The sequence below is a fragment of the Biomphalaria glabrata genome, chromosome 9, assembly GCF_947242115.1.
Source record: "Biomphalaria glabrata chromosome 9, xgBioGlab47.1, whole genome shotgun sequence".
In the NCBI taxonomy this organism is placed as follows: domain Eukaryota; kingdom Metazoa; phylum Mollusca; class Gastropoda; family Planorbidae; genus Biomphalaria; species Biomphalaria glabrata.
In genome coordinates, this window is record NC_074719.1 from 8,890,161 (window position 1) to 8,914,868 (window position 24,708).

General features: G+C 33.8%; 1 protein-coding gene across 11 annotated transcripts; it reads left to right on the forward strand.

Moving 5' to 3' along the window:
• The first annotated feature begins 56 nt into the window (after positions 1 to 56).
• Positions 57 to 24,474, forward strand: LOC106062641 (zinc finger protein ZFP2-like). 11 transcript variants are annotated; one of them, XM_056040001.1, is made up of 5 exons: positions 2,912 to 3,051; positions 3,378 to 3,542; positions 17,349 to 17,636; positions 19,018 to 19,206; positions 22,599 to 24,474. In XM_056040001.1, exons 3-5 carry the CDS (start codon positions 17,406 to 17,408, stop codon positions 24,162 to 24,164), a joined length of 1,986 nt encoding a protein of 661 aa, XP_055895976.1. In that variant the 5' UTR covers positions 2,912 to 3,051; positions 3,378 to 3,542; positions 17,349 to 17,405; the 3' UTR covers positions 24,165 to 24,474. The 11 variants fall into 11 exon arrangements, with proteins under 11 accessions (XP_055895985.1, XP_055895976.1, XP_055895978.1 ...); XM_056040006.1 differs by lacking the exons at positions 2,912 to 3,051; positions 3,378 to 3,542 and adding exons at positions 14,043 to 14,125; positions 14,705 to 14,826; XM_056039999.1 differs by lacking the exons at positions 2,912 to 3,051; positions 3,378 to 3,542 and adding exons at positions 14,043 to 14,125; positions 14,705 to 14,760.
• The last annotated feature ends 234 nt before the right edge of the window (positions 24,475 to 24,708 follow it).

Here is a 24,708-nt window from a genome sequence, read left to right on the forward strand (position 1 = left end):
TTTTTTGTTTTAAAGTTGTCTGCATCAAAATTTGTTTTTTCTTTGGTTGCGATCAGACCGGCCCATTTGGTACCGGCCCACCGGGCATTTGCCCATATAACCAATCTGCCCCTGACCCCATCAGAATTTAACAAATCTATATTCAACATGACTGCCAGCAAAGCCTCTGAATGCAATGGCAATGGTATCCTCACTGCCCAGATCTTCTAAAACAGTGCAAAACCACAACAAGCCAACCTCTGTACTACACGAACTGATCTGCAAATGTTGGCAAGAAGGTCCTAAATTTCATTTAAGCTTTTTTGAGCATTGAGAGTTATATAACCATTTTTCTGTTCTCCTTGCATTTGCTTTCTATCCCACTTCAAAATGTTTTCTGATCTTGGTTTTAATACACACACCATGTTAGATGCTTTTAAAACATCCATTTCATTTGTTTCAATGTAATTTGAAAGAGGTTTCTTTACATTTACACATACATCCATAAGTTTGTATGAATCTCTTAGGAAAGCAGCAATGTCATTCAATAATCAAAAGAGTGACACTCTTGGTGAACATTTGTTATTTTTTCCTAATCGTCTCCCCTATTTATTTTTTCCTGCATTACATCAATGTTTCTAATCTAACTTATCTGTCTCATTCCTCTCTTTTTTCAGTAACATTGCTAATGAGCCAATTAAATTGGGGGAGGCAGGGTTTATAGTGCTCCTAAAATCTCTCATTCATCTTTTTTCAGTAACATTGTTAATAGATCCATTAAAAGGCTGGAAGGAGCAAAAACAAATGGAAGTGCCATCAAACGTCTATGCCAGCCATTAAAATGACTAGGCCAAACACAAACTCAAAGACATTAAAGCAGTGTTGAAGTCCATGCCGCTAGTAGATAGCAAAAAGAAACGGTCTAATGCTTTTGCAAACATTATGTTTAGTGTAAAGCGTTACATTTTAAAGAATGTTTTTGTTAAATTTCAAGTGAAATTATTTTAAAAAATAAATAAATTACAAGTTCTCGGGCATCTGTTTCATGCTGCTATCACTTTTTTTTAAAGTTAACTGCATTGAAAAATAATGATTTTTTTTTGCGTCCTGACTGGCCCATTGATACCCCCCAATCCGCACCTGTATTTAATTGTTTTTAAAATATTATTTATTACATTTACGTTTATCTTTATTTACAGAAAAATTAAATTTGTTCTAAATCAAGACAAAAGAAAAAGTAAAGTAATCAAAGCAAGATGGCTGATATAGAGCATGAGTCCAGTCTTGACCTGGGCAATGTAATAAAACATGAGAAGAAAGAAAGTCTTAATGAAATATGTTTGATAAAACAGTCATGTGAACTACAAGACATGAAATTGTCACATGTAAAAATTGAGAAGACTGAAGGAGATGAAGTAACTTCTTCTATGCAGCCATTTGAAAACTACTGCCATGGTCAAACTTATAATGTAATCCCGGGACATCAGGTATTTTTTTTTCTAGTATATTATAGTAGGTAATACATATAATAAAATATTTAATTCTGTTCATACTAGTATATAAGATCTAGAAAGACGCACAATGAGTAAAAATAACATAAAGCCAGAGTAAAATGTGTATTACATACAGAGAAATCTTACAGTGTTTATTCATCATCCATACTAGGCAGTCCTTTCATTAATCTCATATTTCATTGGTTTGTATTTTAGTGTTAATTTACAAAGATAGAAAGCCATCAATGTCATTCATTTTTAATAATAAGTGAATATATAGTTCTAATACTATTGTTATAAGATTATTTTAAGTGGGAACACAACAATTCGTTCACCGACATATTGTTCACTGATAAATTGTTCTCGACATTTCATTCACACAACAAAATTATTCACAAGACTATTCTTTCACCAAACATATTCTCTCAGGCAACTTGCTCACAGTTGGTTAACGACAAATGGCTCACTGACAATTAGTTCACCAACAAATTGTTCATAGACAAATCATTTTCTGGATAATAACATATTGTTAATATCTTATATTTTCGTCGGGTTAGGGTTGCCTGTTGACTTCATTGATTTCAAATAGGATTAGATGTAGGCATCTAGATCTATTATAAGATCTAGATCTAATAGACCCAATCGCCATCTATATCTAACTAATAACTTATCATTACTAATGCTTTAAAAGCGAAGTGTTTTAGAGATCCACTTATTGTAAACAACTTGTATCAGCATGAAAAAGAGTCATATTAGGAAGCCTCAATATGCAGTTTTATTGCTAAAAATTCTCCTCTAAGCAATGCTCTTCCTCTGGTTGTTCTTGCTTGTCTTGCTTAAGAACTCAGCAGAGATTCAACAGCTTTCTCTCAATAGCTTTTCAAAGCATTCCATACAAAGTTTAATAAAAAGTTTCTCCTGAACGAAATAGAATAATCAGTGAAAGAAACAGAAGTGTAGCTAATACTTTTGAAGTATTTCCAAAACTCAAGCATGTTTTGATTTTCAAACGCATTAACTCTTTATAGTTGTTTGAGAGAGAAGTTGGTACACTACCAGAAAATCAGTTATCTATTATAGATTGATAGACCCAGAAATGAAGCATCTGCAAAAAGCTTTCTCCTCTCATCTATATGTACAAACAATAGTGCCTTGCATGCATATTTGTGCATATGTGCAGTAAAGCTTATGCAGTGTAATTATAATGTAATACAACATTATTTAAAGAAAATATTAAATAAAATGATTCTACTTCATTTTTAAAAATTTAGCAACTTTTTTTAAGTCACAGTGACAGGTCAGTTCAAAAACAGGGTGTGCAAAATTTCCTAAAATTGTTTCAAAGTCTGTTCCCATCACTGTTTATAAATAAAATTCCTTTGTCTTACAGGCAAATGATGTTCTTAAGCAGGAGATAAAAATATCTTGTACTACTGAAAGTGATGAACCATTGTCCTTAGCATCAAGACTACTGGCTATGTCAAACAAGGCAGACAGAAACTTTTATCCAGTGCCCATCATTTTGCCAAACTTAAAACTGACTGGACACATACCTCTCCCAGAACTGCCATTGAGCGAGGTGAAAGAGTGTTTTTTTTTATCTTTAGGGCGTTTCTTAGTTCACCCAGATCTAATGCATACACGACATTAGTAGGGGAAAATTAAAGAGTTTGTTGTGCTGGCTATATGACACCCTTGTTAACCATAAGCCACAGAAGACCTTAACATCTTCAGCTCTAAATCACAAGGTCGGAAAGGTGACCCTTTAATTTAAAGAAATTCCCTTTAATTTATAACAATGAAGTCATCTATAAAAGTTAGCTTAAAAGTTTTTTTTTAGTTGCTTTCTTTTTTTTTAACTGAACAAAATTACTATTAATTCTGTGTTGCATGTTTCCATGCTAGCATGCCTTGCTTCAGTATGCCCTGGTCCACTCTTTTGTGGATTTTTTGGAAGAGGTTAGTCTAAGGTTACTACAAGGTGTGGAAGCACGACTGTGTCTAGACTTAGGATTGGCCACACATACATCATACACTCCTTTGTGTTAAAGAGAGAAGAGCCCCCACTGTGTGAGTACTGTGACTCTTATCTCACAATGGAACATATTTTCCCGATTGCCCCAGATACCAGGATGTTAGAGGGGATTATTTTGAAGCAGACATCTTAAAAACACTGTTTGATTATTATCATAATCTTGACCCTTGGAAAATACTGGGCTTTATCTGAGAGGTGGAGTTGACTACTAAAATTTGAAATTGGGCAGGCAATTATAAATGTATAATTATTTACAACTAGGAAGGGGGCTTGAGGTTTGAGTTGTGTCCACTGATTCAGATATGAGATTGGACCATAGCACTCTGAGCATGCTATAAGCATGAAAGTAGTGCTATTTAAAGGCTAAAATTAGTAATATTATTATTTTTGTAAATTATCTAAGTTTTATTATTTGAATTGTGAATGAAAGAAAAAAAAATGTTTTTCAAGCAGACAACTTAAAATTAAAGCTGACAGCAGCAAGACACAGATGGCCAAACACATTTTCTTTTTTTTTTTTTTTTTTTAATTATTATTACAATTAATTTTGTTTTAAATTCAACAAGAATATCAATTTACACTATACGTATTATTATTTGCCAAAAATTAAATCGTACTTTTTGCTATGCACGAGCGGCATGGACTTCAACATGCTTTCATGTTTTCGAGGTTGTATTTAGCCTAATTATTTTGCTGGTTGGCATATATATAGTTCGTCCATCATGGTTTGATAATGACCACTTTGTCATCCAGGTGGGCTGAGGGCTTTGCACTGGGGCTTTATGCCTTCTCATGTGGCTGGTGAGACCTATGTGAGCCCGGAATGTTCGGCCGCACACTGGGCAGGTTATTCCAGCTGGAGCTAGTGTCGTTTGTCTTGCTTTTCTTTTCTGGCATTTTTCTTCTGCCAGCGTTGTTCTTTTTTCCTCAGCAACCTGTGCGCCAGTTTTCACAGCACGACGCCATGATGCTCTGTCATGTGCCTCTGTCTCCCAGGTGCCAGGGTCTATGCTGAACGCCTTCAGAGAAGCTTTGAGGGTGTCCCTGAAGCGCTTTCTTTGCCCACCTTGCGAGCGCTTTCCTTCGCTTAGTTGGCCATACATAAGTCGTTTTAGGATGCGGTGGTCTTCCATTCTGTAGACGTGACCTGCCCATCGCAGCTGGGACTGCATAAGGATTGTGTGGATAATTTCCAGACACACTCTTCAGCATAGACTGCTGGTCGGCATAGACGTTTGATGGCACACCCATTTGTTTTTTATCCTTCCCTCCTCTGTCTTTTGATGGTTCCGTTGACAGTTAACAAAAAAGAGGGATGAGAAAGGATAAGTTAGGAAACAGCAAAGAAAATATGGGTGACAAAGAGATTTTGTACAATATTTGATAGAAATCAACTTTAACACACACACAGCCGCGAAATAGCTAACTACACAACTTATTCACAGCTCAATATGGGTATAGAGTTCTACTTTCTGCGATTTGTAAAGACAAACTAAGTTTTCTTTTTGTTTATTTTAATAACATAGATATAAAAATGCTACAATTAAGACTTACGCAAAAAATATTATTTAATTAAAAAAAATCAAATCTAGATCTAAATAATTATAATTAATGCAAACTTATACTTAGTATGAAATCATTGATAATGGAAATTCTTATAATAATTATAATAATTTATATAGCACTTCACATTCGATATTTAATGAAAGGAGGTTTATATTTATGTTTTAAATAATGGGACATGATATATTCTTATACACTTTGCCTTTTTGATAATGTACTAGGACGAAATAAGAGCTTTTCACATTAATTAAGTGCCTCTCTAACTGTTCTGCATACTCTTATGAAATGGGTTGCATGAGTCAGTCAGGAAAACCAATGACTTAGCATATTTTAAGTCACAGATTAACAAGTATGACTAGATTGACACATGAAATTATAGTTACCATTTTCTACCAGTCGATGAACTCCATTAATTAAGTGCAGTGAATAGCAGATTTGTTTTTTGAATTCTTTAGTGGAAGAGTAGCTGGCTAATTGCACTGTAGAATATTTTTTTTAAAGCTTAAAATAACAGAAATAATGATTGGATCAGGACACCCTGGAGGAGCTCACAGCGCTCTCCCCTAGACTCCCTAGCTGTCATTGGCTGTGAGCATTGTCTTTTCACTAATTAAAGGAAGATAGTATTCTAAGGTAGAAAAAAACGTTTGAAAGAATGAAAGGTCAGAATGTAATGAAGATTAATTACATACACATGCACAGAGGGTGTAAAAAAAATCCCACCCACGACACTGAAAAAATCCTGGCTACGCCCATGTTTTGACATGCCTTTTGTGGGCTGGCTTATATGATAATGCCCTGGCCGATTTGATACCCGGTCTGCCCCAGAACTGTTTGTATGAATTTAGAAATAAAAAAACAAACACAAAGTAGCTAAATCTACATAAATCTTTTCTGTGTACCTACATGTAGAGATAGCTTAAAATAAGGGTCATCTTTATTGTGATAAGGAACTTCTGAAACATGCAAAAAAAAAAAAATAATAAAAAAAATAAATAAAGCACCAAAAAAAAAAAAATAATTACTTGTGGATTTCCTTTCATCTTCTTTCAGTCCTTTTTGTTCACTCATCTGCAATAATACTACTTAGAAGTTTTATCTGATTAGACACCCATAACAGATGGTAAATTTAAATCTAGGTAATGATTTTGTTTCCATAAACATATCATGAATAATCTTAAGATTCACACTTGGGTGCTCACAAATTTTTTATCTATTTCAAAAAATTGTGATTACGGCTTTTAGTCTGGAATTGCAGTCTGCAAAATCAGTATTCTCCTTCTAATTAATGGCTGTTTAAAAAACAGGTTTAAACAGCTTTTACCCATTCTGTGTATAAGTGGCTGTTTTCTTTAAAACTAATATAATGTTAAATTTTGCATATTCAAATTTTATTATTAATTTTTTTTCCAATAGATAAAAAACATGAGGCAAGAAGAAGAAATGACTTCAACAAATGTATTTCTAAATGCAATGCATGATCATATGGAACCAAGCCTATCCAATGAAATTGTTTCAGATAAGATCAAGAAATCTACTTGCACTGATAATCATCAAATAAATAAACTTTTCACTTGCCAAATTTGTCAAAAAAGGTTTTCTAGCTCTAAAATATTACAAAATCATGAGTTGATTCATGCTGGTGAAAAAACAAATAAATGTCAAATATGTCACAAAGGTTTTTCTTCATCTAGTTATTTGAAACAACACCTACTGATTCATACTGGTGAACAACCATTTAAATGTGACACATGTGGAAAAGGATTACATAATTTTTCATTATTGAAACAACACCTACTAGTTCATACTGGTGAAAAACCATTTAAATGTCAAATATGTCAGAAAGGATTTTCTAACTCTAGTCATTTGAAACAACACAAACTGGTTCATACTGGTGAAAAACCATTTAAATGTCAAATATGTCAGAGAGGTTTTTCTACCTCTTCTAATCTGAAAGCACACCAACCAGTTCATACTGATGAAAAACCATTTAAATGTCAAATATGTCTGAAAGGTTTTTCAAACTCTACTCAGTTGAAACAACACCAACTAACTCATACTGGTGAAAAACCATTTAAATGTCAAATATGTCAGAACGGATTTTCTAGGTCTACTCATTTGAAACGACACCAACTTGTTCATACTAGCAAAAAACCATTTAAATGTCAAATATGTCAGAACGGATTTTCTAGGTCTAGTAGTTTGAAACAACACCAACTTGTTCATACTAGCGAAAAACCATTTAAATGTCAAATATGTCAGAACGGATTTTCTAGGTCTAGTAGTTTGAAACGACACCAACTTGTTCATACTGGCGAAAAACCATTTAAATGTCAAATATGTCAGAAAGGATTTTCTAGGTATAGTTATTTGAAAGAACACCAACTGATTCATACTGGTAAACAACCATTTAAATGTCAAATATGTCAGGAAGGATTTTCATCGTCTAGTTATTTGAAACAACACCTAATTGTTCATACTGGTGAAAAAAACATTGAAATCAGTGGTTCACAAACTTTTTTGTCTCATAGACCCCCTGTCATGTTTTCTAGTTTTTGGTAGACCCCCTGGTAACTTAGAAGTTTCTGCAAATTCATCAACATTTTAAAAAAGTAATTACTAACTGTAGTGAGCTGAGAAGTGAAAAAGTAATTTAAAGCTACATATTAAGTCATAGAGATCTGTCATTTTTATTGACGAAATTCAAATTTAAAGCAATGAAAATAAAAATTAATTAATATTTATTGCTGGAAAGGTTGTTGATTGTTCTTTGCAGGTTTATTATCCTTACAAATGATATTATATTTCATATAGGAATTTGTTGTTCTATGAAGTAGTTATTCAAACATTAAATATTTATTAATTTGCCTAATGTGTATCATTGTTAAAGTTTTCGCAAAGAGCTTATTGCTCCTATAATTGTTGAAGTTTCATGTGTAGCTCAAATATTGAGTCAGTAAAACTGTTTTCATTAACAACAGAAGAGGCGAAGGTGAGTAACTGGCTCCTTAAGCAGTAAGCTTCAAGCAGGAAGGTCACATTAACCTTGGCTTGCTTCACACCTAGCAGAAGGAAAACTGAATTAAAAACTCACTGCCTTGCAACTATAACTAGACATGGTAAATGTTTTCTGTGTCACCCCAATATTTCTAATGACAGATTTCATGTTTTATATAATTGCTATTGCAGTTTAAGAACATGGTCAGCATTCTCCGGTGTTCCTCCACAAGGGCAGGTTTCGCTTGTCCCGATATTTAATTTGCGGAACATATATTGTCTCAATGAGTAAACAAGCATTTTTTTGTGGAAACTAAGCAAGTATAGTTAATTGTCGACGTTGACTGACTGTAATTTGACAGCAGTCACAAGGGTAATAACTAGTAAGCTAGTTCCACAGTTTCGGAACATTATGCACAAGTGTAAAAACTAAAATACTGCACATTAAGTACAACTGTATATTAGCTTGCGTATCTTTCTAAGTTGTGTGTGTATATATATATATATATATATATATATATATATAAATATATATATATATATGCGGCCCGCCATTCCAAATTTTTTTAAAATGCTGCCCTTGATACAGGGGTGGGCAACTATTTTGGGCCGGAAGTGGCTTTTTTCCTTATACCAATACTTTTTAATCAAAGAAACGAAATGGACTAGTCCAACAAACCCTATTGGAAAGCTTTGTTTAAAATTTTTTAAAATGCACATATATTTGAGCAGAATCAACCCAATGCAATATTCCCAATGTAAAAATTGAAGTTTGCCTTCCACTCTTCATTAGAAATATTAGTCACAGTCAATGTTTTTTAAGGAACATGGCTTCTTCTTTGAGATACCTTAAACTTCTCTGTACCATGCTAGGCCAGCAAATAATTCTGTGGTACCGAACATCGGAATGTATTGTTTTCAAAATATTTACGTTCTTCTTGCAACTACCTATGGTTAAGGTTGGTGGGAATATTGCTTTATTTTTCTAGGTCAAAGCAATTGCTTTATCAGTGGTTTTCAATTGATTGCCTGGAGAAATTGGAAAGCTTTGTTTGAAATTATTTAAAATGCTCATATATTGGAGCGGAATATTCCCAATGTAAAAAATGAAGTTTGCCTTCCACTCTTCATTAGAAATATTAGTCACAGTCAATGTTTTTTAAGGAACATGGCTTCTTCTTTGAGATACCATATACTTCTCTGTACCATGCTAGGCCAGCAGATATATCTGTGGTACCGAACATGGGAATGTTTTGTTTTCCAAATATTTACGTTCTTCTTGAAACTACCTATTGTTAAGTCCCTTTGGTTTTACTAATTTGATCACTGATAAATTTAAGTCAATAATACGCAAACTTTCCCGTTTTGAGTTTATTGTTGGTAGATTGCTCTATTTTTCTTGGTCAAAGCAATTGCTTCATCAGTTGTTACACATGCCATCTTGTTCCAAGCCAACCCAACACTTTCAACACGGTTATTCATAATATTAAATAAAAACTGGCCTCATTTTGTGTCTTTGACTGTTTTAAAATATTGACAATAAGAATAATCTTCGTTTAATTTAAACTTTTTAGAATGACATTTAGAGACATTAACCTCTTCTGTTAAGTGATAAGAATCAGAACTTTCTAAAATTTCTATAGATATTTAAAATTATATTTTTTAAAAATATATCTGCATTTTTATATGTATATCCTGTGGGCACACCTTATTTCTTTAGGTTCCGCAGGCCGCTTAAAAGACTGGCCCGCTCCGTAATTTGCCCAACCCTGATCTAGATCTATCACCTATAGACTTGAGTTGAGATTTATCCTAGATCTTGTCCTAGTCTAGAGTCGACTAGAGCTAGATTCTATATAGATCTAGATCTTGTCTCTTGATTCTCTGGGTTTATCAGACACAAGCAAAGATGATGATTAATCTAGATCTAGCAACGTTCAAAATATTTTTAGTCACAATTTTGTATAGGCATAGCAAGATTTTTATAACAAAATATTCTGATATTACGAACTTAAAAAAGGGGCGTTTACATTAAACATTTTCTAACTAGTTTAATTATAAAATAAATAAATACAAAAAAAAAAAAAAGGCGTGTTTTGTTGTTAGAATATTGTGTGTATTTACTTCACGCTTAGTTCCTGCATTGTTCTTGTAGCGAAGAGAGCTTTCTAGCTGTAGAATGTTTTTCCCGTTTTAACAGTACGTAAGTACATAAATATAGTAGGGGAAAGTGGGGTAATATGAGCATTTGAGGTATTATATGATATTCGGCGAAGTGGAAACGAAACTTATGAGCAAAGAAATAACATTCGCAATTTAAATTCCATTGTGAATTGCAATATTAGTTGAATAAATTTTTTTTTTAGAAAATTTGGTGGTTCTCTTTACATTACATCACATTTTTAAAAAGAATGTCTAAATGCTTGAAATGTAAGCTATCATATTATATTTGTTATATAATGAATACATAAGCAAATATTAAGAATAAAATAGTTTTTAATTTCTTATCAGAACAGCAATATGGTTATAACAAACATTTCTGTGTTTTACCCTGTGGGTAATATTGGATACTAAGTTTGGGGTAAATTAGGGTCCGATGTTTTTTTTTTAATGTTTATTTGCTCACATATTACATCTAGATGATAGGCCCACTAGGTGGTGAATATTCAAGCAGAAGAAAAACCAAAAATAATCACCTCGTATTCTTCTTTTTCTTCTTCGTTCTCATTGTTATGTTGGAGTGTTGAGATGAGTAGACCAATACATGAACGCAGTGGTTTCTAAATCAGGGAGCTCCCCATATAGTATCACCTCGTATGAAAGCTGACTTTAAAAATACTACTAATTATTTCTTCTCATCAACTCCGTTGTGCGCACGGATCACTTACAGTCACTTATTTTATTGTCTAACAGAAAATATATAATATTACTTTTTTATGTGATGTTTGAAAATGTTTGATTCGTTTCCTTGATATGCAGAATAATTTTTGTTTGTACTTTATAGTTTTCTGACATTGGCTACGGTATCTCATATTACCCATCCAAGGGATAGGAAAATGATTTTCGGTTCGGTCGATGCCTCAGAAGCTTATCCCTCTGCCCTGGTGTTGTAGACTAGCATTAGCATCACCTTGGGAGGTGACAGCTCCAGCTGAAATATCGTAGTTAAATTAGTAAAAGCCCGGCCGCTTTTATGTTGTCCTTAAAGTGGGAGTGACACAGCGGGGGTGGGGGAAAATCAACGATGATTAGGCTGGCTGCGGCTGCTGAGTATAGACTTCGGGTAAACTTAGTACTCAGTGTTCGCTGATGCCAAGATTCCTTCTATCAACCACGGAGTTTAGGGTGGGTTCAACAGGAACATGAGTTCTAGAAGTCGTAGTATTGGGCCAGGAGGGCTAAAGGGGATTCCGATGTCGTAGCAGGAAGAAATTAATGATTCGGATCCTGTAGTAGGCAGGAATTTCGCATAAAAAAGAAAGTGTGGGGACTCTGCGACGGGCAGGAATTCCACGTAATAGGAACCAGTTGGTGTCTCCAATCGCAATCAGGCACAAGGTCCAAGTGATACGAACAAGTTTAAGGGAGCACAATGAATCGGGTCTGTAAATGAACGCCCCTCTACGTTCTAATTAAAATGTGACGACTGCTCGCGATTGGAGAAATTTGAGCCTAAAATAACGCTTGGCCGGAAAGAGGGATTGTAATGGACAGCATGTGATAGATCGCGAGATAGATAATGTGACTTCCGGTCAAGATTTGCTCTTCCCACTCATTTGCCAATGAGGTAGGCCTATTAAGAACACATGGCTCGAGGTCAAGCGTGACGTGGGCTCAGGGTCTAGACTAAGGGGAAGGGACAGTCTGGCTTTCTCGCAAGATGAAAGGAGCACAGATTATTACCTCTAAATATTGAGTAAACAAGGTTGATAGATAAAGGTAAACTTGTGAGTACCAAATGTGGTTTGACATTCGTACTAAGAGAAGGGGAGATAAGCCAGGGAACATGACAAACGCAATTGTCAAAGTGGTAGAGTAAATCTAGCAAGAGGAGGAAAAGGTCAGGGACTTATATAAGCAAAAATAAAAAACAAAATTAATAATAACTAATGCAGTGATAAAATTGTGCGACACTGCCAGCAAGCTTTTGGGCTGTGAAACCTGGTCGTTCGGACTTCTCGATGTTGTTGTAGTCTTGTGTCATGGTTTAAGAACTATAACTCAACCATTTATTGTGAACACTTTCATTTGCAACTACGAAGCTATTTTCTTCCTAAAGAACGATAAGCCTTTTTTTTTTATTTCATCGTTTCGATTTTCCTTGCTGTTTATTATCTGCCCTGACATTTATTTTCTTCCCTTGGAGAATTCCATGGCTAGATATTCCCAGTAGTTCACAGTTGAGAATGGAGGCTATTTTATGTAAATATACTTAGATTAGTGGGTCACAAACTTCTTTGTCTCGTATACCCCTTGCCATATTTTCCGGTATTCGATAGGCCCCTTACAATTTTGAATATTCATTAACTTCATTGTTTTAAAACTGATTTCTAATGATAGTGAGGTGAAGACCAACAAAACAAAATTAAATTAAAATCACGTGCAAGTTAACCTCATTGAAGTCACGGAACAAGACAATGTCCAATTTTCACTGGATTCGGTTTTTCTTTATTTTGTATTATTCGATCTTTGGCATCCAAGAACTTCCAAACATTGTCAAAACAAAATCTTGTCAACAATTCCAGTAAGGTAATTCACAATTATAGTCACGAGCTTTTTAAATGACAAACATTCTCCTGGATTCACGTTTACATTTCATAGACCCCCAATTTACTTTTCCTTCCCGTAGACCCCTTGGAAATCATCGTAGACCCCTGGATGGTCTGAATAGACCCCTGGGTGGTCTGAATAGACCCCTTTTTGAATTCAGTGGTCTATACAATGTTTTTTTTTTTACTGCATGTATTAACATTAGGCCTAAATTTTAAATTATATGCTTTATTACCATGGATATAATTTAAAATTTCAAGATAAATAGCCTGCATGTGTTCAGAAACTGAATTCTCAGACAATAGCATTACAATTATTTTCAAATTGCATGCTATATGATAATGATGGGCAGCCATGCGTAATCATCCTTATAATACGTAAAGCTTGACAATGCGTTGACAACTGAACTTATGCCTGCGTGGGTTTATGTGACTAGTATTTGAAGGCTTATTAATATGTATGTAATCTTTGTGCCCACCTTAATTAGATCATTGCATTATTACAAAGCCTATTTCAACTCACTGTGTCTGTTCGTCTGGTACAAATTTTGAACACGTTATTTCTCCCACTTCCCATTCTCGGATCAATTTGAAACTTTACACAATTATTTTTTTCACATTACAAAACACGAATCAATACAAAGAATCAAGCAATTATTTAATCAATTAAGTAAAGTTTCCCTTTCAGACCTAGCGATCTATGAGGCAGATGATGTTAAGGTCATTTGTTTCTTTGGCCAACGGTTAACGAGCAGGGTGTCATGTGGCCAGCACAAGGACCAACCGCCTTTACTTTCCCCAACTAAAGTCAGGTATCTATTAGAGTTGGGTGGACTCATGAGGGGCAAAAAAAAAAAAAAAAAAAAAATCCCGAAATTAAAAATCCCAGCTCTCACTTAAGCCAATGTAAAATTTCCAGAATCTTTCCTTAGATGCCACAATCCAATTATGACTACCTATACTTTGCTGTGAATATTGCTTATTTTTAACTTCAACATGTCAAGCTTAAAGTTAGATGTTATATATTTAATGTGAATATTTTTTTCCATTATTTTTTTCGTCTTTGTAGATCTATGTTATTACTTTATTTACATAATTTATATTTAGTCTTAAGTTATTGCTTAAAGTACAAAAGCTTGTTGGCATTCTAAATGTTTCACTATTAGATCTAATAGATGATAGAAACAAATTAGGAACATAAAGAAGTTGGCAATTAACTTAAGGGAGATAATCTAGTGTTGAGCCTTAAAAACAAAAATGGCGTATTTCCAATGATAATATTAGATCTTGTATGGCAAAAGAAATTAAACTTTTTTCCTGCATATTCTTAAAATATAAGAGAAACCTGATTCTGCGTAAACTAATACTCTAGAATAATCTATTCTAAATCTACTATCTAGCCCAGCGGTTCTCAACCTTTTAAGCTCGGCGACCCCTGTTTACAATTTTTCACTTTGCCGCGACTTAGTTGTCTTAGTCTACTTTCTCTAGACCTTGGCCTTGAGTCTAATTTCTAGATCTAGTCTACTACAAGAGATGTATTGACTATATAAATATAATAACCCACAATGAATGAGCTACATGAAGTGCCTACCCTAACCAGGGGCGGACTGGGTATCAAAATCGGCCCAGGCATTACCATATAAACTGGCCCATAAATAGTGACAAATGAATTGCATATCTTATCATGGGCGTAGCAAGGATTTTTTCAGTGGGTGTGTGTGTGGGGGTAACAATAGATTTGCTTTAGTTTTTGTTTTGGAGGGATAGGATAATTACAAAACCCCTTTTGGCTACGCTTAGGAAATTCGGTGACTGTAGTTTGCTTAAATTGGTTGCACTGGGGCATTAAGTAATTTTTTTTTCAGACAATGAGATCTGAGGCAAGTGATGATTTCAACCCGCCTTCCTCCATGTAATAGGTGTAAGCCTAATTCTCTTCAAAATGTATACATTTTCTTAACACATCGAAAACTGGATGTATGCTTGTGTAGGATTACATAATGTATTTTATTTGTACATTGTATGTATGTAGTCTGAAAACTATAAACAATACAATAGCAGCCTTAATGAGTTTGAAAATTTTTGGTATTATAGAATTCAGATGATTTCTTAAAAAAAAAAGATAGATACATCCAACACATTTTATGTGTCAATCTAGTAAAGATAGATACATCCAACGCATTTTATGTGTCAATCTAGTAACGATAGTTACATCCAACACATTTTATGTGTCAATCTAGTAAAGATAGTTACATCCAACACATTTTATGTGTCAATCTAGTAAAGATAGTTACATCCAACACATTTTATGTGTCAATCTAGTAAAGATAGTTACATCCAACACATCTTATGTGTCAATCTAGTCATGCATGTTGATCTGTGACTTATAATATGCTAAGTCATAGGTTTTCTTTGCTGACTTAGGCAACCCATTCCATTAAATGTGTGTGTGTTAAAGTTAACTCTTATTAAGTATTGTTTAAGAGCTTCTTCTTCTTCTTTCTCGTTCTCATTTTTATGTTGGAGCGTTCAGATGACTAGACCAATATATGAGATGAACTGCGCAGTGGTTTCCAAATAATGGAGCTCTCCATGTAGTTTTCTTTCCATTGGGATGTTTTGGGGCCAGTGTCTTATGCAGGTCTCATGGTAAAGAGAACAGTTCTTGAGATGACAGCTTTTCCATTTCTCATTTATTTTATTTATTATTAGTTTCATTAATTCTTCTGGATAGATGAAATGTTTAATTGTGAGTTAGTTTTTCCACTCATGGCGAGTGCGACAGCCGTCTCATTTTCTACTAGTTCTATATGTGCTGGTATCCATTGTATCCTTTAAAGAGCTAATTGTCGTCCCTATTTTTTTTCTGCGCTATATCAATATTTTCTAACTTAATCCCTCTCATTCCTCTTTTTGATTAACTGACAATGGAACCATCAAAAGACAGGGGAGAGAAGGAAAAAAAACAAATGGGTGTGCCATCAAACGTTATTTCGACCAGCTAAATAATTACGCAAAACACAACCTCAAAGACATGAAAGCCGTATAGCCGTATTGAAGTTATGCTGCTCATGCATAGCAAAAAGTATGGTGTAACGTTTTGCAAATGATAATACATAGGCTACAGAGTATAGTGTAAATTTTTGATATTCTTGTTAAATTTCAAACAAAAAAATAAATGAAAGCATGTTCGGGCATCTGTGTCTAGCTTCCGGCCGTTTTTTTTTTGTTTTAAAGTTGTCTACATCAAAATTTTTTTTTTCTTTGGTCGCGATCAGACCGGCCCATTTGGTACCAGCCCACCGGGCATTTGCCCATTTTTCTGTTCTCCTTGCATTTGCTTTCTACCCCACTTCAAAATGTTTTCTGATCTTGGTTTTGTTACACACACCATGTTAGATGCTCTCAAAACATCCATTTCATTTGTTTCAAGGTAATTTGAAAGAGGTTTGGTAAGTTCAAAGACATGTAAAAAAACAAATGCTATTGTAAAGTATCTTTGAATGCTATATTTTGATATTGGGTCTGCTTTTGAAACGCTATTCTTTTCAAATTTGTCAAGAACTAGAATTTAATACTGATTTAGAGAGATGATTGTTTGTTTTAGAGCAATGCTGCATTTTGGACCACCATTGTTTTTCTCCTTTTGTATTTAATAGTTATCAGTTTAAAGTACCTTTCTTTACATTTACACATACATCCATAAGTTTGTATGAATCTCTTAGGAAAGCGGCAATGTCATTCAATAATCTAAAGAGTGACACTCTTATTTTTTATTATTAAATTATAATGCTTCTTGTTTCTGTTACCACCTAGTTCAGGATGTGTGCCTTGCACCACACAGACAATTACTGTGTTGACACTTCTGATAACCTTGGTGAACATTTGTTATATTTTCCTAATCGTCTCCCCCATTATTTTTTTCCTGCATTACATCAATGTTTCTAATCTATCTTATCTGTCTCATTCCTCTCTTTTTTCAGTAACATTGCTAATGAGCCAATTAAATTGGGGGAGGCAGGGTTTATAGTGCTCCTAAAATCTCTCTCATTTATCTTTTTTTCAGTAACATTGTTAATAGATCCATTAAAAGACAGGAAGGAGCAAAAACAAATGGAAGTGCCATCAAACGTCCATGCCAGCCAGTAAAATAACTTGGCCAAACACAAACTCAAAGACATTAAAGCAGTGTTGAAGTCCATGCCGCTAGTAGATAAAAAAAAAAAAAACGGTCTAATGCTTTTGCAAACATTATGTTTAGTGTAAAGCGTTACATTTTAAAGAATGTTTTTGTTAAATTTCAAGTGAAATTATTTTAAAAAATAAATAAATTACAAGTTCTCGGGCATCTGTTTCATGCTGCTATCACTTTTTTTTAAAGTTAACTGCATTGAAAAATAATGATTTTTTTTGCGTCTTGACTGACCCATTGATACCCCCCAATCCGCACCTGTATTTAATTGTTTTTAAAATATTATTTATTACATTTACGTTTATCTTTATTTACAGAAAAATTAAATTTGTTCTAAATCAAGACAAAAGAAAAACTAAAGTAATCAAAGCAAGATGGCTGATATAGAGCATGAGTCCAGTCTTGACCTGGGCAATGTAATAAAACATGAGAAGAAAGAAAGTCTTAATGAAATATGTTTGATAAAACAGTCATGTGAACTACAAGACATGAAATTGTCACATGTAAAAATTGAGAAGACTGAAGGAGATGAAGTAACTTCTTCTATGCAGCCATTTGAAAACTACTGCCATGGTCAAACTTATAATGTAATCCCGGGACATCAGGTATTTTTTTTCTAGTATATTATAGTAGGTAATACATAAAATAAAATATTTAATTCTGTTCATACTAGTATATAAGATCTAGAAAGATGCACAATGAGTTAAAATAACATAAAGCCAGAGTAAAATGTGTATTACATACAGAGAAATCTTACAGTGTTCATTCATCATCCATACTAGGCAGTCCTTTCATTAATCTCATATTTCATTGCTTTGTATTTTAGTGTTAATTTACAAAGATAGAAAGCCATCAAAGTCATTCATTTTTAATAATAAGTGAATATATAGTTCTAATACTATTGTTATAAGATTATTTTAAGTGGGAACACAACAATTCGTTCACCGACATATTGTTCACTGACAAATTGTTCTCGACATTTCATTCACACAACAAAATTATTCACAAGACTATTCTTTCACCAAACATATTCTCTCAGGCAACTTGCTCACAGTTGGTTGATGACAAATAGCTCACTGACAATTAGTTCACCAACAAATTGTTCATAGACAAATCATTTTCTGGATAATAACATATTGTTAATATCTTATATTTTCGTCGGGTTAGGGTTGCCTGTTGACTTCATTGATTTCAAATAGGATTAGATGTAGACATCTAGATCTAATAGGCCCAATCGCCATCTATATCTAACTAATAACTAATCATTACTAATGCTTTAAAAGCGAAGTGTTTTAAAGATCCACTTCTTGTAAACAACTTGTATCAGCATGAAAAAGAGTCACATTAGGAAGCCTCAATATGCAGTTTTATTGCTAAAAATTCTCCTCTAAGCGTTGCTCTTCCTCTGGTTGTTCTTGCTTGGCTTGCTTAAGAACTCAGCAGAGATTCAGCAGCTTTCTCTCAATAGCTTTTCAAAGCATTCCTTGGCAGACCTCATGTACAAAGTTTAATAAAAAGTTTCTCCTGAACGAAATTGAATAATCAGTGAAAGAAACAGAGGTGTAGCTAATACTTTTGAAGTATTTCCAAAACTCAAGCATGTTTTGATTTTCAAACGCATTAACTCTTTATAGTTGTTTGAGAGAGAAGTTGGTACACTACCAGAAAATCAGTTATCTATTATAGATTGATAGACCCAGAAATGAAGCATCTGCAAAAAGCTTTCTCCTCTCATCTATATGTACAAACAATAGTGCCTTGCATGCATATTTGTGCATATGTGCAGTAAAGCTTATGCAGTGTAATTATAATGTAATACAACATTATTTAAAGAAAATATTAAATAAAATGATTCTACTTAATTTTAAAAAATTTAGCAACTTTTTTAAAGTCGCAGTTCAAAAACAGGGGTGTGCAAAATTTCCTAAAATTGTTTCAAAGTCTGTTCCCATCACTGTTTATAAATAAAATTTATTTGTCTTACAGGCAAATGATGTTCTAAAGCAGGAGATAAAAATGTCTTGTACTACTGAAAGTGATGAACCATTGTCCTTAGCATCAAGACTACTGGCTATGTCAAACAAGGCAGACAGAAACTTTTATCCAGTGCCCATCATTTTGCCAAACTTAAAACTGACTGGACACATACCTCTCCCAGAACTGCCATTGAGCGAGGTGAAAGAGTGTTTTTTTTTTATCTTTAGGGCGTTTCTTAGTTCACCCAGATCTAATGCATACATGACATTAGTAGGGGAAAATTAAAGAGTTTGTTGTGCTGGCTATATGACACCCTTGTTAACCATAAGCCACAGAAGACCTTAACATCTTCAGCTCTAAATCACAAGGTCAGAAAGGTGACCCTTTAATTTAAAGAAATTCCCTTTAATTTATAACAATGAAGTCATCTATAAAAGTTAGCTTAAAAGTTTTTTTTTAGTTGCTTTTTTTTTTTTTTTAACTGAACAAAATTACTATTAATTCTGTGTTGCATGTTTCCATGCTAGCATGCCATGCTTCAGTATGCCCTGGTCCACTCTTTTGTGGATTTTTTGGAAGAGGTTAGTCTAAGGTTACTACAAGGTGTGGAAGCACGACTGTGTCTAGACTTAGGATTGGCCACACATACATCATACACTCCTTTGTGTTAAAGAGAGAAGAGCCCCCACTGTGTGAGTACTGTGGCACTTATCTCACAATGGAACATATTTTCCTGATTGCCCCAGATACCAGGATGTTAGAGGGAATTATTTTGAAGCAGACATCTTAAAAACACTGTTTGATTATTATCATAATCTTGACCCTTGGAAAATACTGGGCTTTATCTGAGAGGTGGAGTTGACTACTAAAATTTGAAATTGGGCAGGCAATTGTAAATGTATAATTATTTACAACTAGGAAGGGGGCTTGAGGTTTGAGTTGTATTTACTGAGTGTCCACTGATTCAGATATGAGATTGGACCATAGCACTCTGAGCATGCTATAAGCATGAAAGTAGCGCTATTTAAAGGCTAAAATTAGTACTATTATTATTTTTGTAAATTATGTAAAGTTTAATTATTTGAATTGTGAATGAAAGAAAAAAAAATGTTTTTCAAGCAGACAGCTTAAATTTAAAGCTGACAGCAGCAAGACACAGATGGCCAAACACATTTTCTTTTTTTTTTTTTAAATTATTATTACAATTAATTCTGTTTTAAATTCAACAAGAATATCAATTTACACTATACACTGTACGTATTATCATTTGCAAAACATTAAATCATACTTTTTGCTATGCATGAGCGGCATGGACTTCAACATGCTTTCATGTTTTCGAGGTTGTATTTAGCCTAATTTTTTTGCTGGTCGGCATATATATAGTTCATCCATCGTGGTTCGATGATGACCACTTTGTCATCCAGGGGGGCTGAGGGCTTTGCACTGGGGTTTTATGCCTCCTCATGTGGCTGGTGAGACCTATGTGAGCCCGGAATGTTCGGCCGCACACTGGGCAGGTTATTCCAGCTGGATCAAGTGTCATTTGTCTTGCTTTTCTTTTCTGGCGTTTTTCTTCTGCCAGCGTTGTTCTTTTTTCCTCAGCAACCTGTGCACCAGTTTTCACAGCGCGACGCCATGATGCTCTGTCATGTGCCTCTGTCTCCCAGGTGCCAGGGTCTATACTGAACGCCTTCAGAGAAGCTTTGAGGGTGTCCCTGAAGCGCTTTCTTTGCCCACCTTGCGAGCGCTTTCCTTCGCTTAGTTGGCCATACAAGAGTCGTTTTAGGATGCGGTGGTCTTCCATTCTGTAGACGTGACCTGCCCATCACAGCTGGGACTGCATAAGGATTGTGTGGATGCTTTGCAAACACGCTCTTCGGCATAAACTGCTGGTCGGCATAGACGTTTGATGGCACATCCATTTGTTTTTTATCCTTCCCTCCTCTGTCTTTTGATGGTTCCATTGACAGTTAACAAAAAAGAGGGATGAGAAAGGATAAGCGAGGAAACAGCAAAGAAAATATGGGTGACAAAGAGATTTTGTACAATATTTGATAGAAATCAACTTTAACACACACACAGCCACGAAATAGCTAACTACACAACTTATTCACAGCTCACTATGGGTATAGAGTTCTACTTTCTGCGATTTGTAAAGACAAACTAAGTTTTCTTTTTGTTTATTTTAATAACATAGATATAAAAATACTACAATTAAGACTTTCGCAAAAAATATTATTTAATAAAAAAATATCAAATCTAGATCTAAATAATTATAATTAATGCAAACTTATACTTAGTATGAAATCATTATAATGGAAATTCTTATAATAATTATAATAATTTATATAGCACTTCACATTCGATATTTAATGAAAGGAGGTTTATATTTATGTTTTAAATAATGGAACATGATATATTCTTATACAATTTGCGTTTTTGATAATGTACTAGGACGAAATAAGAGCTTTTCACATTAATTAAGTGCCTCTCTAACTGTTCTGCATACTCTTATGAAATGGGTTGCCTGAGTCAGTCAGGAAAACCAATGACTTAGCATATTTTAAGTCTCAGATTAACAAGTATGACTAGATTGACACATGAAATTATAGTTAACATTTTCTACCAGTCGATGGACTCCATTAATTAAGTGCAGTGAATAGCAGATTTGTTTTTTAAATTCTTTAGTGGAAGAGTAGCTGGCAAATTGCACTGTAGAATATTTTTTTTAAAGCTTAAAATAACAGAAATAATGATTGGATCAGGACACCCTGGAGGAGCTCACAGCGCTCCCCCAGACTCCCTAGCTGTCATTGGCTGTGAGCATTGTCTTTTCACTAATTAAAGGAAGAGAGTATTCTAGGGTAGAAAAAAACGTTTGAAAGAATGAAAGGACAGAATGTAATGAAGATTAATTACATACACACGCAAAGAGGGTGTAAAAAAAATCCAACCCCCGACACTGAAAAAATCCTGGCTACGCCCATGTTTTGACATGCCTTTTGTGGGCTGGCTTATATGGTAATGCCCGGGCTGATTTTGATACCCAGTCTGCCCCAGAACTGTTTGTATGAATTTAGAAATAAAAAAACAAACACAAAGTAGCTAAATCTTTTCTGTGTACCTACATGTAGAGATAGCTTAAAATAAGGGTCATCTTTCTTGTGATAAGGAACTTCTGAAACATGAAAAAAAAAAAAAAAAAAAAAAAAAAAAAGCAACAAAAAAAAAAATAATTACTTGTGGATTTCCTTTCATCTTCTTTCAGTCCTTTTTGTTCACAGGGTAAATTTAAATCTAGGTAAGGATTTTATTTCCATAAACATATCATGAATAATCTTAAAATTCACACTTGGGTGCTCACAAAATTTTTATCTGCTTCAAAAAATTGTGATTATGGCTTTTAGTCTGGAATTGCAGTCTGCAAAATCAGTATTCTCCTTCTAGTTAATGGCTGTTTAAAAAACAGGTTTAAACAGCTTTTACCCATTCTGTGTATAAGTGGCTGTTTTCTTTAAAACTAATATAATGTTTAATATAATGTTAAATTTGGCATATTCAAATTTTATTATTAATTTTTTTTCCAATAGATAAAAAACATGAGGCAAGAAGAAGAAATGACTTCAACAAATGTAATTCTAAATGCAATGCAAGATCATATGGAACCAAGCCTATCCAATGAAATTGTTTCAGATAAGATCAAGAAATCTACTTGCACTGATAATCATCAAATAATTAAACTTTTCACTTGCCAAATTTGTCAAAAAGGATTTTCTAGCTCTAAAATATTACAAAATCATGAGTTGATTCATGCTGGAAAAAAAACAAATAAATGTCAAATATGTCACAAAGGTTTTTCTTCGTCTAGTTATTTGAAACAACACCTACTGATTCATACTGGTGAACTACCATTTAAATGTGACACATGTGGAAAAGGATTATATAATTTTTCATCTTTGAAACGACACCAACTTGTTCATACTAGCAAAAAAACATTTAAATGTCAAATATGTCAGAAAGGATTTTCTAGGTCTAGTCATTTTGAACAACATCAACTGATTCATACTGGTGAACAACCATTTAAATGTCAAATATGTCAGAAAGGATTTTCTAGGTATAGTTATTTGAAAAAACACCAACTGACTCATACTGGTGAAAAACCATTTAAATGTCAAATATGTCAGAAAGGTTTTTCTTCCTCTGCTAACCTGAAAGGACACCAACCAGTTCATACTGGTGAAAATCCATTTAAATGTGAAATATGTCAAAAAGGATTTTCATCGTCTAGTAATTTGAAACAACACCAATTTATTCATACTGGTGAAAGACCATTTAAATGTGAAATTTGTCACAAAAGTTTTTCTTCGTCTAGTAATTTGAAACAACACCAATTTATTCATACTGGTAAAAGACCATTTAAATGTCAAATATGTCACAAAGGTTTTTCTTCGTCTAGTTATTTGAAACAACACGTACTGATTCATACTGGTAAACAACCATTTAACTGTGACACATGTGGAAAAGGATTATATAATTCTTCATCTTTGAAACAACACCAACAAGTTCATGCTGGTGAAAAACCATTTAAATGTCAAATATGTCAGAAAGAATTTTCTAGGTCTGGTCATTTGAAACGACACCAACTGATTCATACTGGCGAAAAACCATTTAAATGTCAAATATGTCAGAAAGGATTTTCTAGGTATATTTATTTGAAAGAACACCAACTGATTCATACTGGTAAACAACCATTTAAATGTCAAATATGTCAGGAAGGATTTTTTAGGTCTGGTCATTTGAAACGACACCAACTGATTCATACTGGTGAACAACCATTTAAATGTCAAATATGTCAGAAAGGATTTTCATTGTCTAGTTATTTGAAACGACACCAACTTGTTCATACTAGCGAAAAACCATTTAAATGTCAAATATGTCCGAAAGGATTTTCTAGGTATAGTTATTTGAAAGAACACCAACTGATTCATACTGGTGAACAACCATTTAAATGTCAAATATGTCAGAAAGGATTTTTGAAGTCTAGTAATTTGAAACGACACCTAATTGTTCATACTGGTGAAAAAAAATTTGAAATCAGTGGTTCACAAACTTTTTTGTCTCATAGACCCCCTGTCATGTTTTCTAGTTTTTGGTAGACCCCCTGGTAACTTAGATGTTTCTGCAAATTCATCAACATTTTAAAAAAGTAATTACTAACTGTAGTGAGCTGAGAAGTGAAAAAGTAATTTAAAGCTACATATTAAGTTATAGAGATCTATCATTTTTATTGACGAAATTCAAATTTAAACCAATGAAAATAAAAATTTATTAATAATCATTGCTGGAAATGTTGTTGATTGTTCTTTGCAGGTTTATTATCCATACAAATGATATTATATTTCATATAGGAATTTGTTGTTCTATGAAGTAGTTATTCAAACATTAAATATTTATTAATTTGCCTAATGTGTATCATTGTTAAAGTTTTCGCAAAGAGCTTATTGCTCCTATAATTGTTGATGTTTCATGTGGAGTGTGATGTTGCTTGTTCAGTCTGTCTTGAGGTCAACTATGGATGACTGTTGAATTTCAACGTAATTACTCTGCAAGCGTTTGGGTGTAAGTGTTCGGGTGTATTCCGTGTAGTTGATCAACAATCCAGACAAAAACAATAAACATCGGTTTTAACTAGTGAAGAGA

Excerpts from the sequence above, each read along its gene's own strand:
- LOC106062641 (XM_056040001.1), top strand. The coding sequence starts at position 17,406 with ATGGCTGATATAGAGCATGAGTCCAGTCTTGACCTGGGCAATGTAATA. Across the intron at positions 17,637-19,017 it reads ATGTAATCCCGGGACATCAG|GCAAATGATGTTCTAAAGCA; the intron begins GTATTTTTTTTC and ends TTTGTCTTACAG. Across the intron at positions 19,207-22,598 it reads CAGAACTGCCATTGAGCGAG|ATAAAAAACATGAGGCAAGA; the intron begins GTGAAAGAGTGT and ends TTTTTCCAATAG.